The 17,588-nt window shown below is 49.3% G+C and overlaps 1 protein-coding gene across 2 annotated transcripts in view; it reads right to left on the bottom strand.

The window, feature by feature from the left end:
- The window catches only part of ECPAS (Ecm29 proteasome adaptor and scaffold), a 3,148,361-nt gene that overhangs the window by 17,708 nt on the left and 3,113,065 nt on the right, over positions 1-17,588 (bottom strand). For both annotated transcript variants that reach the window (XM_069630810.1, XM_069630809.1), the window contains exon 48: positions 14,726-14,797. In XM_069630810.1, coding sequence (XP_069486911.1) covers positions 14,726-14,797 — 72 coding nt within the window. The remainder of the gene's footprint in view (positions 1-14,725; positions 14,798-17,588) is intronic.

Here is a 17,588-nt window from a genome sequence, read left to right as displayed (position 1 = left end):
AAGACAGGGCATGAAGCTCACTGACCTGCTTGGCGGAGGTGATGGCCACCAGGAAAGCCGTTTTCAGACTTATTAACCGCAGCAAACAAGAATGTAATGGCTCAAATGGAACTGCCATCAGAAATGTGAGGACCAAGTTCAGATCCCAATCAGGAACGACAAAGGGAGTAGGCAGAAACTTATTTACAAGGCCCTTCAAGAAGTGGGCAATAACCGGAATCGTGAAGAAGGACCCTTGATCCGGGACCACATGAACAAAAACAAAGCTGCCAAGTATCCTTTGACTGTGGTGACCTGAAGGCCCGAAGAGGCCAGTGACACAAGGAACTCCATCACTGTAATGGTGGGGCAAGAGATTGGGTCGATCACGCGTTCCCTGCACCATGCCTCAAATCTTCTACACCTGCACGCATACAGAGACCTTGTTGGCAGCCTGCGTGCAGCCAGCAGCACGTCGCCTACCTCCTCAGAGAGGACCCAGTCATCATAGCTCATCCATTCAAGAGCCATGCATGTAGGTTGAGGGATTCCGGGTTTGGGTTTAGTACCGGACCGTCCAACTGGGATAGGAGATCCGGGCGACAAGGCAACCAGAGAGGTGGACAGACGGTCATGTCCAGAAGATCGGAGTACCATGTCCTCCTCGCTCAATCTGGGGCGATCAAGATCAGGGTTACTCGAAACCTACTGAGAACCTACGGAATTACAGGGAATCTGAGGGAAGGCGTAGTGGAGGGGAAAGGTGCAGTCCACTAGAAATGCATCTCCTAGTGCACTGTCTGCTGGGAATTCCCTCAAGCGAAACTGTCTGAACTTCCTTTTGGACTCTGTGACAAATAGATCCACTGCTGGAGTACACCAGAGAGAGAAGACCTCTTCTAGGACTTCCTGCCACACTTCCCACTCATGCGAGACCGTGCTCTGCCTGCTCAGAGCATCTGCCAAACTGTTCTCAGTCCGCGCCAGATGAACTGCCGAGACTGAGATCTGTTCTCCAATAGCCAGAACCACAGCTGCATCGCTTCTCTGCAAAGGGGAATGGAGCGCACACCACCTTGCTTGTTCGGGTAGTGTATGGCCATCGTATTGTCAGTCAATATCAGGACATGCTTCCTCTTCAGAGAAGGAGCGAACGCCTTCAAGGCTAACCTGATGGTTTGCAATGCCAGCCTGTTGATATGCCACCAGGTCTCCATAACTGACCAAGGGTCACTCACCTGCAAGTCCTTGCACTAGGCCACCAGGCCTCCCTCACTGACCAAAGGCCACTCACCTGCAAGTCCTTGCAGTGAGCGTCCCCTACCCTTCAAGGACGCACCCGAGACCTGAGGCCACAGAGGCCAGAAGGGTTCCCCTGCCAGCATGTTGCTGCTGCTGGTCCACCAAGGATGGTCGTCTCTCAAAGCGCTGAAGTACTGTGACCACTGACCTCGCAGGAGCTATTGCAAAGATTGTATCCGCAGCCTGGCCTTTGGCACCAGAAAAATGCAGGAGGCCATGAGACCCAAAAGGGGGAGGAAGGAAGCCACTGGTACGGTGGTGTGGTTCCGAAAGAGTTGTACCATCTGTGCAAGGCTGGTGACTCTCTTCACGGGGGGCGGCCTTCCCCACCGAGTGTCTAAGGCTGCTTCGATGAACTAAAGCCTCTGAGCTGGTGTCATGTGGGACTTCTGCAAGTTCAGGGAGAAGCTCAGCCTGTGGAGTAGTGAGCAGGTGTCTCCGAGAGGGGACAAACACTGCTCCGCCGACTTCCCTCAGATCAGCCAGTCGTCTAGGTATGGAAACACATGGACGCCGAATCTCGTGAGGTGAGCTGCAACTACCGCCATGAGCTTGGTGAAGACCCTCAGAGCCGAGGTCAACCCAAAGGGGAGCACCTTGAATTGGTAGTGCCTGTACCCTATGAGGAATCTCAGGAACCGCCTGTGCTTCTGGTGGATTGGCACCTGAAAGTATGCGCCCTGAATATCTATAGACATCAGCCAGTCCTGCAACTCGAGAGCATGGAGAATCCCTCTCAACATCACCATCTTGAATTTATCTTTCTTAAGAAATGTGTTCAAAGCACTGACGTTCAAGATGGGATGAGACCTCCTACCTTTTTGGGTTCCAGGAAATACCGGTAATACCACCCGGACCCTCTCTGCTCGGGCGGTACCTCTTCCATGGCACCCTTCAAAAACAGGGCTCGCAATTCTTCCTGGAGCTCCTGTTCAGGTTGGCAAGGAGGTGGTGGTCTGTTCCGTGGCTTTTTAAGAAAGGCAGACAGTAGCCCCACTGTATGAGCTGCAGTGCCTAGGCGTCAGAGGAAATCCCCGGCCATTGGGCCCAGTGCTCGGTCAACCGTCCTCCAACCGGGTAATCATGGGAGGACAAATCAAAGCGGCTTTGAGGACAGAGCCACCCCAGCTGCTGCTGCCGCTCTCTACTGGTCTCTAGAGGCCCTTCTGGAGCGCGGGAAATGCCTCTGCTCCTGCCTGGTTTGCGGGAGCTGAGGCATCCTGCCATAGGGGACATAGGGTCGATAGCTTCTAGCCTGAATGAAAAGATAAAGGCAGGCTTGGCCATCTGTTGCCCAGCTAGGGCGAGCAACTTCACAGCGAGCTTGGACTCTTTGAACTTCTCCAAAAAGTCATTGACATTGGGGCCGAAGATGTCAAGAAGCTTATTCTGGACATTGGGCGAGAACCCGGAGGAGTGCAGATAAGTCTGCCTCCTGAGAACAGTGGCTGAGCCCATTGATCTTCCAACACAGTCTGCCACGTCCAGGCCTGTCTGCAAAGACGGACCGGCCACATCCTTTCCGTCACCCACCAACTACAGGAAACCCTCCCGCATCTCCCCCTCAGGGATGTACTCTGATGTACTCTACAAGCCGAAGGAGTATTTAGGGAAACAACAGGAGACATTGACCACTTTCAAGGCAATGCTACTGGAGGAAAATAATTACTTTCTTGCCCTCCCTATCTGTTGGCAAATTGGATGTGGAAGTGGCTGGCCTGGTGGACACTGTGTCCCCCCTGTACCACCAATCTCTGCGATGTTGGATGAGAGGAGAGGAATCTCCCCTTGCTGGCCTATATTTTTCTGGTAAGGTCTGAATTGACCAGAGGTATGGTGCAAGTGTGCCACCACAAGGTGGCAATGGGATCGGCGATAGCCACATTCAAAGGCATAGCTCTTTTTGTTGCAGGACCCTCATCAAGGATGTCCGTCAGGTCATATGCTTGCACTGGCTGGGCTATTCCACCCCAGGGTATCCACCACCCTATCAACTAAAGCTGTGAACTTAGCATTGGTATGGGCATAAGGATGGGCAGGATGCATTTCAACATCCAGTGATGTGTCCAGCCTGCTGGCGTTGTGCAGTCCCTCAGTCACACCTCTGAAATCTGCTTGATCGACAAAATAGTTGGTACCAGCAGCCCCAGGGTATATGGGGTCGACATCACCCCGATAGTCATTTGCACCGAAGATGTTCGCCATGCAGCAGAAATAAATCGGATCTGGATTTCGACATGAAAGAACGCTCGACACCGGTCGACGGTTTGGTGGTTAGCGACATTAAGGTCTTGGGCGCCAAGGACGCATAGGGGATAATCAGAGCCTGGGGCACACGGGAAGTTCCCAGCGTGGAAGCCAGCACCATTCTGCTTGGTGCCAAGTCCGAAGGCTCCACCAACGCTAATGGTGTCAAATTGGTCTCTCTCTCTGGGGCCGGAGTCACCTGGAGCTACCGGGCCTGCTGTATCAGTGGCTTGCCCACACCCACAGCTTACTTCTTAAACATTTCCAACATGTGGGACTATGGACACCGGCCCTGCCGACGATTCACCGTGATCAGAAGAATCAGACTTGCGCTAATGACCGTGGTGTCGCTTCATCTTGTGAGAGGAAGATGATGACGAAGGGCTCCGGATATGTGACTGTTTCTTGCTCTTCCACCAATGCCTTTCTTCCTTCTCCAGGGTACCCCTGGCCCTTCTATTTCGGCCTCTGGTGACCCAGCGGTTGACCACGCCGGTGACTTGGAGGGCAGTCGGCCCACTGCAAGCTTTGCCACCCGTTCCCTCAATGACTTTGGGTTCATCTTACCGAGAGATGTGCAACTCTCGGTGTCATGACCAGTGCCTAGGCACCATATGCATATCTCCTGCAGGTCGTTTACCAAAATGTTTGAGCTACCGTCTGTGTAGCACTTGAAACCCAAGACCTGGGGCATGGATAGGGTCATTTGCGTGAGTTAAAAGAATTTGACAAACGGTGAGTGAAAATTCATGAGCAGCGTGCTGAGTATGCAGAAAAAAGGAACTGAGGTACTGGGGCGTAGTGATGCAGTATATGTACGTCGACTGACGTCTCGACCGGAACAGACCACTGAGCATCGAGTCAAGGCAAGTTGACAGCTGAGTCGAAGTCCACTACACCCCCTGTCAAAGAGTTTTCTGAGCAGCTGAAGATGGAAAGGATATCTGATGAGGAATCTGCAGGAGAAAGGCAATGCATTGCACTGTCCATTCTGACATCAGAGCAGCCCACAAACAGTTGCTCATCTAAACGAAACTTACATTTTATAGCAATTTAGAAATGTAGCTATTGGAGTAAGACCTCTGGAACCTTTCCTCCTTCTTGGATGGATGAGGAGGGTAGAACATAGACAATTGAATCTTTTGAGCAAGGTGGAACTCTGATACTCTTTGGGTAAGAAAGACGGTATCACTCTAAGGGTAACCTAATAATAAAAAATAATAATAATGATACATAATAATAAATAATAATAATAATGCCTGTAAAAACCTGTTTAAGGTTGCTTGCAAGCTACAGCTTGCAGTACGCTCACCCTCCTCGCACATGTGACGGCTACGACCAGACCTGTCTTTTAGGTGAGACATTTGAGTGGGCAAGAATGCATGGACTCAAAAATGGTATCTATAACCAAAAAGCAACTACAGAAAAAGTTAGATGGATACAAAGTATCCAAACCACACTTCGCTTCAGGGTGATGTGTGTAGTTGTAAAAAATACAAGAAATCCATACAAAAGAGAAATATGGCCTCATTACAAGTTTGGCGATGCAGGAAAAAAGTGGCAGTAATTCCACTACCGTCACTTTTCTTGCACCGCCAATTTATCATTGTTGTGGCTTTACCGCAGGAGGAATTACAGCGTGGTCATTTCACAGATTTTCAGAGAAAAAGTGGTGGATTCAGCTCTAGCTTGTTGCTAGAGTTAATCCTCCACTTTAACACCAAAAATCATCAGATTTACCACACAGTAATACCGCCGCCTGTAAATCCACCAAAAATCCTTATGTAGTCCTATGGAATGCAAAAATGTGGAATTACCACCACTTGTAATCCTGTGGTTACTCCACAGGACCAAATGGCAGTAACGGTAATTGGGTTTGGTGTCAATTCTATGGATTTCCCATCGAATTACTGTCAAACTCGTAATGAGGCCAAATGTGTTTGCCTGGCTATCTCGGACACAGAGTTCAGAACTTTTTCTAGCGAGAGGCATATATGGACTTGGCTGATGGGTGTCTTGCCAAGAGCATCACACCAACCACCTACTCTGAAAGATCCCAATACTTGTACCTCAACCTCTCAACAGCCAGGCATAAAGGTTGAGACTCCTGGTGTTGGGATGAAGTACACTGGCACATGATTGGGTCAGTATTTTATTTTATTTTTTGTTTTGTTTTTCTTTATTGGGAAATTACACCAACTCTATGAAAGATGATAACTTACATTTCAATACATAACCAGACATTTTAGTTACTTTAAAACTATGTGCATTTCAAATTACATTTTTTTTCTAAAAAGCAAATTAAGAATTTATATGTAGAACTAAAATACAGATTTAAATAGACAGCTGTTATAAGCAAACCTCGTATGATTAGGCATGACTTGATATAGCAATAAACCATACAAGGAGATAGTGTATCCTGCAATACTAAAATGAAATACTGTGCTGCTTGAACTTGCCTAATTCCCCATTTCCTTAAGTGAGGAAATAAATACCACCTTCTTAGAGTGGCATAATTTGGACAAAACAATAGAAAGTGAGGCAGGTGTGGGTGGGCAACTGGGTCCAGGGGCTGGGCTGTGGAGCGATGGCATCCCAGTCGGGAGTCTTCTGTTCCAGCAGGGGTGGACACAGCAACTGGACCCCTGCAGATGGCTGACGTGCAGGCACCAAATAGCAGGGCACGTGGGCAGCAGGCAGGCAGCAGCAGATAGCAGGTGGGAGCGTGCTCGGGGTTCTGGGGGGCAGGAAAAAAGGCCTTTTGGGCAGGAGCGTGGTCTTCCGTGTGTTGTTGCATGGCCAGCTTGATACGGAGTGATTTGGCACGTGAAAAAACTGCACGTCAGCGTGTAATTCGAGGAAAGGCCCTTAGAGCGTAAGCGCGTCTGTGACGTAACGCGCACAGGCGTTTCCCTCAACACGGGTGCATAGTGAATCAGCACGTGAAAAAACACGTCAGCGTGTAATTCGAGGGAAGGCCCTTAGTGCGTATGCGCCTCTGTGACATCACGCGCAAGGGTGTTGCCCTCAACACAGGTGCATGTTGATTGTACACGTGCAATAACTGCACGTCCGGTTGTCACTGCGTGCAATTGGAGAAAGGGCCTTAGCGCGTACGCACGTATTTGACATTGCACGTGTGGGCTGGCTCAAAAGGCATGCGTATGAAGCCATTTTCTCATATGTGCTTTTTGTGGAGAGCGAGCGGGCGATTCTTGTACTTCTTGTCGGTTCACATGCGATTACTTCACAACGGTTCCAGTTCGTACTCCCTGTTTACTCAGACAGTGTTCAATTCTTCTTTTGGCGGGGGTGTTGCCAACGCGCACGTCTTTTTCACATTCTTTTTCCAGGCAGACGGTGAGTCACGCACATATTTGCCAACTGTGGTTGCCCCCGTATGTCCGTACCCCTTCAGAGGTCATTGTAGGCTGCATGTATCACGCGTACGCTCATTTTTGTGTTTCTGGGTGCCACAGCGTAGTGCGTGTTCATTTGTCCATGCACGTGGTCTACCAGGGGTTGCGTGCACGTTTAATATTGTTTTCGGGGTGCCTGTGCATTGCGTGACCTGTCATCTTCCCCTAGGGGTCACAGACAGCCTTGCTAGAGCACTAGGGTACGAATTCCATCTAGTACCCTACCCCTTTCACCCCAATTGCCCAGGATAATTGTTTACTGCAACTCCCATACGCACAACAACACCAGTGCCATGGTTGGGAGGCGACCAAGCAGTAAGGGAGGCAAAGGTAGCTGAGCTCAGAGGTGGGCACGGTAGGGGACGTGGCCAGGATGTGCAAGGTGGTCCAAGAGGCCAGTGTGTGGAGGACCAATCGGGGCCACCTATGCCCCCACAATGGTTGGGAGAAATGTAGCTGACACCATCCCAGCTCAGCCCTTGTTAAACCGGCCCATATTGTCAACTGAACCGGCACAGGATGACTCCCAGGCTGACTTCCGTGTCACCAAGTAAGCCACGCGTGGCGGTGAAAGTTGCTGTCACCAGGCCACGTGGATCAGGGGCAGCAATGTCATCTGCTGCCCCAAGTAGCCAGGGTGAGGCTGCAGGGGCAGCTGCAGCTCAATCCACCCCAGCTCCGAGTCTCCTAGCCGGGACAGTGTCGGTCCAAGTCCATCACACCGAGGTTGGTCCTGCCAACATCACCCTGCAGCCAATGCCTGCAGTGAGACCTTTGGTCATTGTGCCTTTGGAAACTTCCAGAACCCAGTCCCCCTGCGCTTCTGTCCCTACCTATCAGAGCGGCGTAAGCCACTCAGGATCTGCACCACCTTCCAAGGAGAAGAAGGGTGCTCTTGCACTACAGGCTGGGACCCCAGACACGGCTACACACTCCGGCACGTCAAGGAAGCCTAGCTTCAATGACGCCGAACTAGATGCACTTGTGGCCTATGTGTTGGCACATTGCTGCGAAATGGTCGTGACTGCAGGGTGCAAGACTAGGCCTGCTCAACGTAGGGCCCACTGGCAGACCATCGCGACCCGCATTAGTTCCCTTGGATTCGTGAAGCGCACATCTGATGATTGCTATAAGCGGTGAAATGACCTGAAACGCAGAGCAAAGAACAAGCTGGCTTCCAATCATGCCTCTACTCTGGGGACTGGTGGTGGGTCTCCACCAGATGACGACCAACTCACTGAACATGAGTCTGTCGCTGGAGGCTTCATCACAGAGGATCAGATCCGAGGCGTGGGAGACCTACCAGATCTTGAAGCATTGTCTGGTGAGTGCCCATGCATGTGTGTGCAATGCATGTGGATGTTGCTTGGGTGATGTGTTCTGATTGAGTGCCAGGTGAGGCTGTGTAGTCATGACTGGTATGGGTCACCCATGTGGTCCCTCCAAACCATTCCCTGGCCTTGGGTTTGGGTATGACAGTATCCTTTCTGACCACAGTTGCCAATTTGCACCAGATTACTGCAGTTGCCCTTCAACTGTCATCTTGCAACAACATTGTTCAAAACGTTTTCCTGTTCATTCAGCCCGATTGTTTCAATCCTTGCCATTTTTACCACGCATTTTATTGCCGTTCTGCCACAAATGTAACATACTTCTGTCATAGAGTACACCACACAATGGCCCACATTTATTACCTTGTTATGGGAATGATTTAACCATTCAGGCTGATTGAGTAATGGCCTGCACACAATCATTTTTGGGCCCTGTTTGAATGTTGATCATGACTGTTGTCTTCTGTCATGTTGAAGTGACCAACCATTGATGTATCCATCTGCCTGCCATCAATTTATCAGTGAACACTGGATTTGTTGCAGTGTGTGGCACATGCGTGTTTTGTCACACTATTTTGCATGTTTTATCTCATGATGTCCATCTCACATGGATGGGTGACAGTACTTATTTCCTACCATATGGCTGTACTTGTCAAATGTACCATGGCTATGCTACGTGCCATCTGTGTGCTGGCATGTGTCATGTATGTGTATTGGACATGCCACTCACAGGCTAATGCGTGATGCCAGTGCTATCCAGCATGCAGCACATGTGTTGCTTTTCCATCTTGGAGTCCTCAGTGTCTGCTTTTTGCCTACCCTTCCAACTCATTGACAGTGCATGCATGCCAGGGTTATAGTCATGTGGGACATGTGTAATTTATGTACTCGATCTCTGCCACGTCAGGCCTATGTGTGCTATGGTGCTCATGCCTGTTTCCATTTGTTATCTTTCACGTTTTTGCAGGTGATGAGGCACTTGATGCTGTTGAGGAGGAGGAGATGGTGCAATCCCAGGAGGAATCACAGCCACAACCGGGCACCACTGGAGGACGTGGGGTGGTGGTGGGTGAAAACCCATTTGTCCTACAGACCATGCTGTCCATGGGTGTCTCTGGGTACACGTCCGCAGACCTCTATGAATCAGGTGCTGAATCGGACATTGAGACATATGTGCCGTCGCAGGTGAGTGCTTCTGGCAGGGATGCTGTTCTGTCCAACCCACCTGCACCGGGGGTAGACCCCTCTATGGGGACTTCAGTGTTGGTAAGTCCGCCTTTGGCGGTTACAGATGCAGGGTCACACTCCACAATATTTGCTCCTGTTCCTGGGCCAGCAGATCAAAGGAGGAATGCAGTCCTGCAGCCTCAGGCAGTGCCAGCACAGCAAGGTGCAGATCGCCTTGCCCCAAACAGGTGTGGTGCCCGCCAACGCGGTGGCCGTGAGCCACCAGGCAATACTGTGTGGGAGAACTCCATGTACAGTATAGCAGCACAACAGGGAGCATCGTGTGAAATGATGGCTCAGGCAATGGACAGGGTGGCCACTTCCATTCTCCCCGTGAAAGGCAGATGGAGCTCCAGCAGCAGGCAACAGACTCCATTTGCCACTCACACAGGGAGGACATGTTGGCGTCCAACAGGGACCGACGGGCTGGACTGGAGACTCTGCGCACAGCCATATCTATAGAGTCACAAGTCCACAGGGAACCCCTGAGGTTAGAACACGGGTCCCTCAGAGATACTCGGGGTGAACTTGAGGTTTCCCGGAATTTTAGGTCAGAACAGCAGCTGGAGCAGCTCACACATTCACTCTCAGCTGAGCTCCAGGCAACCTGTGCGGAGATCCGGGCATCACGCGAGGCCATGCAGGCAGAAATGCGTGCTACCCGTGAGGTGCTGCATGGGGATCTCCGTACCATCATCCTGCAGAACCAAACCTTCCAGACCCGCATACTTGCTGCCATGGAGGACCATACCAGGGCTTTGCGTGGGCTGCCTCCCATATCACGACCACCTCCTGTTGTAGCAAGCAGAGGGTGATGACAGCAACGGCAGTTCTCCCACTGTAGCGTAGCCGTGCAGGCCATGAGCCCATGGAGGTATTTTTATTTTCTCAACATCCACGCATGTGGGTGTTGGGGTGTACCCTGTACTTCGTCCCTCCTGGGTCGCACCCCCCACCCCCTGGTCCACACATGGCCGTTTTTTTTAATATATTTTTTTTTTACAGTGTGTTGCTTTGTGTGGCTCCCGTGGGCATCCACAGTGTATTACAGGTGGCACATGCAGGCTTGTCCTGTCTTTGGGTTATATGCTTGGGTTCCTGACACACACACACCCCTCCTGCTTCCCCTTTGCATGGGCTTGCAAAGGGTGTGACCAAGTGACAGTAACTTACACAGTGACATTGGGCTCCCATGAGTTGTGTGGGCAGTCTGTAGTCAAAACTGTGTGTACATCCCTAGTGGGGATTGTTGTTGGATTCTACACTGCATGGTGTATTGATATGTGCTTGTGCATTCATGTCTTTCTCCTTATATACATGTAGCTTCTTCATGTCTTCACAAGGCCGTCTTCTTTGCAGATGCAGTTCATGTTGTATGCAGTACACTGACACATTTGCCTGACAGCAACACTCTGCAGTTGGAAGGGGTCGATGTGCTGCCTTAGTCAGGTTGTGAGACTTGCACTACTTTAATTTTATACTGTCATATATTGCCACTGTTTCATCCTGTGCTGCTGTTTTGTGTTGCTGGTAAGTATTTGTTCATGTGTGCAGTTTTTTGATTGATTACTGGGAACATATTGTCTGTGGCCTGTTTCCATTTGGGACAGTGCACCTTGTGTCATGTGTTATGCATTCATTTGGTTGCTTTCACATTGCATGCCATGCCATGGTGTGTTGGGTAGCTGAGATGGGGAGGGGTTGGGTGACATGGCACTATTTTGATGTGGTATTTTGCAAGGGGGTAGTCGTTCATGCTGCATGCATGTGTGGCTTTTTGTGACACAGCATTGGGTGTCTTTAAGTAGGTAGGGATGCACACATTGTAACACTTCCAGGTGACCAATCTCTGGCTGGTATGGTTGTGACAGTTGACTGTCCCTTTTGTCATCATCATTGATTGTCAGCTACCATGTATGTGCCAGGGCTGTGTGCACTCCGCAAGGGTGGGATTTTAGGTGAAGTAATTTGTCACTAGCTGGTTACGGGCTGCCTCACCACGTGCCCTTTCACCTCCCATGCACAGCAGCCGTGCATGTGGTTGGGGATGTGGGGGCACCACCATGTCCACCGGCACGCCCCGGCGGGTTGCAACGTTGTGCAGGACACATGCTGCCACTATGATCCTGCACACTACTGGGGGCGCATATAGCAACTGCCCACCAGAGCGGTCAAGGGAGCGAAAGCGGGACTTGAGCACTCCGAATGTGCTCTCCACTATGCCCCGGGTTGCAATATGGGCGGTGTTGTATCTTACCTGGTGGGGTTCCGAATTGGCGTCATCATGTAGGTGCTCAGAGGGTAGGCACTGTCCCCTGGGGAGGTGATGATGGCTATCATTAGTGGGGTTTTCACATTACTCAGTATCTGACATGCATGCATGTGCAGAGGCATTTATACTCACCAATCAGCCATGTGTTGCCATGCTTGAATGCCAGTGCTTGCGGTTTCGATATATGTGCTCAGTGGCCCTGGGAGGACGTGGAGCCACATGGGTGCAATCAATGGCACCTAGCACTTTGGGGAAGTGTGCCACCCCGTAAAAGTCCTGGACCACGGCCTGCCTTTCTGCAGGTGTTCTGGGCATGTATATGTGCCTGCGGACTGAGGGGCGTGCAGTCATGATGGCCAACACCTGGTGTAGGCAGCGTGACTGCGTGGCCTGTGACACCCCTCCCACTATGGCACTTGTCCGCTTTTAATGAACCAGTAACCAAGAAGTGCAGTACATTGAGCACCTTTTCCAAGGGGCTAAGTGCTTGCGAGCACAGGGTGGGTGATGTGAGGTCATCTTCCCACTCACTCACCAGGTCGAGGATTGTGTGTGGTGGAAACCTGTACCTCCCATACACTTGGTCATCAGGCACCCCAAAAAGGCTGGTCCTGGGTAAAAAAATGCAGGGCCTGGCTATCCTCTTCCTCCTGCAGTGTCCCACGACCACTGCTCCGAGGAACGGTATATTCATCATAGCGTCTGAGCTTGTTTGTTGTTTGCACGCACTTTTATGCTGCGCGGGACAGCTTACGCCTGCTTCCTGCTTGCGTACGTGTTTCCGGATTAGCGCGTCTTTGTTGGCGCACGCCTTTCCCCTGTTCGATTCCATGAATACCTCCTGTACTTCCTCCGTTAAGGCCCACATTTTCACACGTTGTTCCCCATTCTGCGTGTTACGCCCCGCGTTCCGCCCACTTTTGTTGTGTGCGCTGTGCTATGTGCGCGTAGCGCACGCCGTTTAATGACGTGTACGCCAGCGTGTGCCACCCACGATTTTAGCGCACACCCCAGGATTTACACGCGCACTTAATTCCATGAATCGATGTGCGCGGCTTTGGCACGCGTGCGCTGTGATTTTTACGCTTGCGCTCCCCTTTTCGGCGCACATTTATTCCATGAATCAGCCCCTTAGCCTGCACGTCTTGTGTAAAGTTTGCTGTACACACCCAAGAATGTCTCTGCATAACTGTTGCTGTGCCCATTGACCTAGTTATGCAGTCCGTTGTCCAACCCCACCTCCAGGATGCTTATAGCATCCTGTACCAATTGTCTGAGTGAATTTTGCATCGCAGGAAGAATTTGAGACATCGCTGAATCTGCAATTGCCCAAAGGTAATGGTAGGTAGGGTGCAGGTAGCATTAACAGTTCTTAAACGTAGACTACCAGCTGCAAAAACCTTCTATGCCATGTGGCTGACTTTTTATATTCCCCATCTGGAGGTACAGATGGAAATTCTGTGGCTTTTGAACCTGCTTTTGCTGCCTGGATTACTAGGCTATCTGCTGATGGGTGCAAGGTGAGAAACAAACTGTAGATTATCTGGCCTTGCTCTATGTTTTTGGGCAATGTGAACGAGGGACTGTCTCTTGCGCGTTGCAGCTGAAAAAAAGGAACTGATGAGAATGGCCCAACGGCGCCGTACTTGCACACCAATGACACCGCCTCGGGAGGTGACAGAACCAACGATATGAACTGATCAAGGACAGAGCTGAATGGTGTCCCTTGGTAGCAGGCACACTTTTGCAGTGCCAACAGCATCGACTGGGATATTTCAAAGATGAGGAGTCTGTGGGAGGAATGTGTCCATTAGAAAGGTAACTTCCAGAGTAGTTCCATGTCCTGAGGTGATGTGGTTTAGATGATGGGGGCCAAGGAGTGGTGCCCAAGTCCCTAAAAGGCTTGAGCAGGGCCCTAAAGATCTTGCGCATAGTCAGGATGCCTGGCAATGGGATGTCAGGGGATGGCCTTTAATGGAAGTCACTTGGCCATCCAGGCCAATCGGATCGAATGCCTGACCTTAAAATGGCTGTCCCACAGACAAAGGCAGGCAAAGCCCTGCAATGGGCCGGCTTGGAATCTTTAGCCCAAAGGGGAAGGGAATTTGTTTTCCCAGGAGCATGCAGTGGCTTCTGGTGGTGGCCACCACTGTTGTCCGAGTGGCGGGTCTCAAATTAGATCTTTTTCCAGGGATCCTAAGACTCCAGGTGACGTGACCATCAGGGCAAACCAGATTGGTATGCTGCTCCTAAAATGGCTACTCCCAGGACAAAAGCATCCTAGGCTGTATCCTAATCCTCCTATCCTTTCCTGAAAACATTTTGTAACTTCTTTTTTCAACTGCCACCTTTCAATCGTTGAACCATGTAACGTGTTCTGAGACCCACTGGGTAGGGCCAATACTAAACAAAAATTTGAAAATAAATTCTAATATAAAATAGGCATAGCAATAGGCCTGCTGGAGATCAACAGCTGGAATAGTATGGTTGTTCCCGCTCCAATAGGAGTGTGCAGGGGATGCCGTTGGTCGCCACCACTGTATAGGGCCAGGTGGAGTGTACATTTCTGAAGATTTTCTTTTAGCATGGGATCCGAAGACCTCTGGTCATGTGACCGCCCGGACCAATCAAATTGATTGCTTCTCTTAATATTACTGCCCTTTGGACAAAGGCAGGGAGGCCCTGCAATGGGGCTGCTGAAGACCTTTAGATGGAAGGAGCAGATCTGGTGGCAAGCTGAAATCATTATTTTACTTTGAGTTGGGTTTCTAATCAGAGCTGTAGCTTTGCACGACTAATAGATTCATTCCTCCCACATATTCCCTTCAGATGCAGACCAGTATGGAAAGGCCTCTGAGGTAAGCAAACACTTTCAAATAATAGTAACAGCTGTTTGTATGTGTTCTGACCCTTAATAAAAACAATACAAATCTGTATGTAAATCTTACCTTCAAGTCTTTGAAAAAGGAGTTCTATGATAGAAAGTGCTTCCGTTCTTACAGAGGAGTAGGTTTTGTTTTCTAGAAAAGAAATACAAAAATCTTAATACAAGCTTACATTGAACATCATTAAATAAGTTCACAAGGATAAGTAAACGTCCTTCTATCATCTGTATTTAAATTGTCAACAGATTCTCAGAGGACTAGAGACAGCAGGAGCCTTGTAGGTCTGTGTGGGAAGATGCTAACAAATAATAGGTAATGGATGTGTGGGGTATTTTTTATTGTCAACGGTCGTTAAACTAAACTTTACATTTGCATAAATTCTGATAGCAAAAATTGTGTGGATTCAAAAAGGTCAATTCCTTCTATGCATGGTTCTAAGTTGTGCTTTCTTAACTGAACAGACACCCAATGTCCACTTTCCCCTAGCGGTTACCTACTAAGACTCTTAATGCCCATGGATATTCTAGATGCTGCCATTTAGCATTGGCTCCCCATCCTCTGCCTGTAAAACAGAACCACACATCCTTGAAAAAGGCAATAGGAACCAGAGAACACAGGGCATGCTGCTCATCCTATCATTTTCTGTATAGCTGTCATCATGTCATAGGAAGCCTTGTGGAGACCAGAAATATTAAAGGGCTACAAGCGGACATGTGCCGCCATCAAAGAACAGCCCCCTCCTGCTCTCTCTCTCTTCACTCCCTCTCTCCCCCCTCCCTTCCTCCGTTCCTCCCACCCTCCCCCCCCCCACCCTTATCCCCCCTCATCCCCCAGTGCAGCCCTTTCCTCTTTTGGATGTGTGCTTGTTCCCGAGCGCTGGACAAACTGTTAACATTGTTTTGACCACATTTTTAATGTCACGATATAATTTTCAAAATTAACTGAACAAGACACTGCTAGTAGGAGTATAGGGCTAGTTTTTATGTTACATAAAGATCACCATTTTTTAATCACAGAAACTAGTCGGCCCTTTTTCAATCTATTCTAAACTCTAAAATTCCCCCATCACAGAGCTCCAAGAAATATACAGTGCACTTCAGAAACCCTGTCCTCAAATGAGATCCAATGATACCTAATGTTTGCCACTGAGAGGCAAGCCATTTGTTCTTTAATGGATTCCTTCCTCCAACAAATTCCTAATCTTAGACAAGACTCACACATTAAGTACCAAACCAGCAAGAGGGAGGAGAGCAAGAACACTGCCTACAACTGGAAACTCCAGAGGACAGCTTGATCAAAATAAGCATCCTGTCCTGACACTGAAGTCAGACAACAATACTTTGTAGTAAAGCCCATGTAGTCGCCTGATTGATGTCCAGCACAGGGACGCCCATATACAGAGGTTGCTGCCAGACTCGTGTTCAAACGGGCCCAAAGAGCTATTCATCCTTCCCAGTGTCCATCATCCTAGCGACACAATAACAGAGAGCCCTCTTGGGGTCCACGTGGTGAAAAATCTCCTTAGTGTGTAAGGCAGAGGGAAGAAAAAAGAAAGATAACAGGATTCTAAGGGCCCTCAACTATTTACTTTTCCCTCCCATTTAATTTTTTTGTGGGTCACAGACATTTTTGGTTGCCAGAAGGAAATCTCTTTACTATTCTGATTCCAGCAACGGTGAAGGGGACAAGGGGGACTTGAAGGGATCACCCATGCTTATTTTGATCACTGACGGGACAGCATATCAAACTTTAGATCATTATTGCCACAAGACTGGGGCCCCAAATGCATCTGTGCCCCTGGCCCTGTCCATTAAGGTTGGCTTCTGTAGAATGCTGAGAAGTGTTACATATGTAAAAAAAAAGTATTGTTTAACACAATTTATTGTAGGTTTGATAAACAAGGGTCAGGATGGAAACCTCCTGAAGGGCATTGGACTTATGTTTAGGAATAATGAGGGACAAATTCAGAAAAGGCCAGGAAAGCACAGCACACAAATACACGATTAATGGGTGCTATCCTCACACCTGTGTATGTTCTCTTCATCAAAACACAAAGGCAAAATCCTACAGTGAACCAGACCTTGTCCCGTTAAGGATGCTCTAGTCTAATCCAAAGCAAGAGATGAATGATGGACAACAGAAAGTTCCAACCTACACTTATCAAGTTTTTGAGCCTCCAGACTACCGTATTCTGAAACACAAGGTCTTTATACTTTGGCTAACAAAAGGTCCCAAAACCTTCTAAAAGTCTGGTCCTATTCTAGAACAAAAAGTCACAAGTAGTTTATTTGGTACCAGTGCTCCTCAAGGCTACTGCCTTGGTGCCCTTGTTTCAGGATTCCCAGTACTTGGTTCAAACGAGAGTGTAGCATCTCCCAGAATATAGCTTGGGGAAATACAGCCCCATAGATGATTTAAAATTGAGCTACCTCTCCACCCAACTACAGGGGTCTGTCAACAGATGAGTATTTTCTCCCAGCTCACTGGAGGGTCCTTTGTCAGGCAGCCAATGTTACCCTCCTGCCACAGGTCTTTATTCATTCTCTCTCCTTCGCTCTTTACAGGTTTCAGGTGGAAGGCACAGGCTCTAGGCTCTCCACTTCCCTTCAGGGGTCTGTGGTTTGTTGGGGAGTCCCAGCGGTCAATCCCACCATTAGCAGTATCCTTCTTAGTGGGGCTATGTGTTCCTCCCACACACTGCCAAATCTTTCTCTCCAGGGTCTCCAGATATCCACAACCTTCCACCAAGTAGTGGCCTTCTTTTTGAACTAGGGATCTTTGAAGAGCATGACCGCTTTCTCCGGCTCTGTGAAACCTACTGACTTTTCCCAGCCCCTTTTATACACATGGGGTAGTGGGACTCTTCGTGATCGGTTCTATGTGAAAAGACCTCATTTTAAAGGTCTCAAAAGAAAAAGACGGCTCC

Source organism: Ambystoma mexicanum, chromosome 6q (assembly GCF_040938575.1).
Source record: "Ambystoma mexicanum isolate Mex_15411 chromosome 6q, UKY_AmexF1_1, whole genome shotgun sequence".
In the NCBI taxonomy this organism is placed as follows: domain Eukaryota; kingdom Metazoa; phylum Chordata; class Amphibia; order Caudata; family Ambystomatidae; genus Ambystoma; species Ambystoma mexicanum.
The sequence above is the reverse complement of the archived record's forward strand: the minus strand, read 5'-3'. Positions and strand labels throughout refer to the sequence as shown.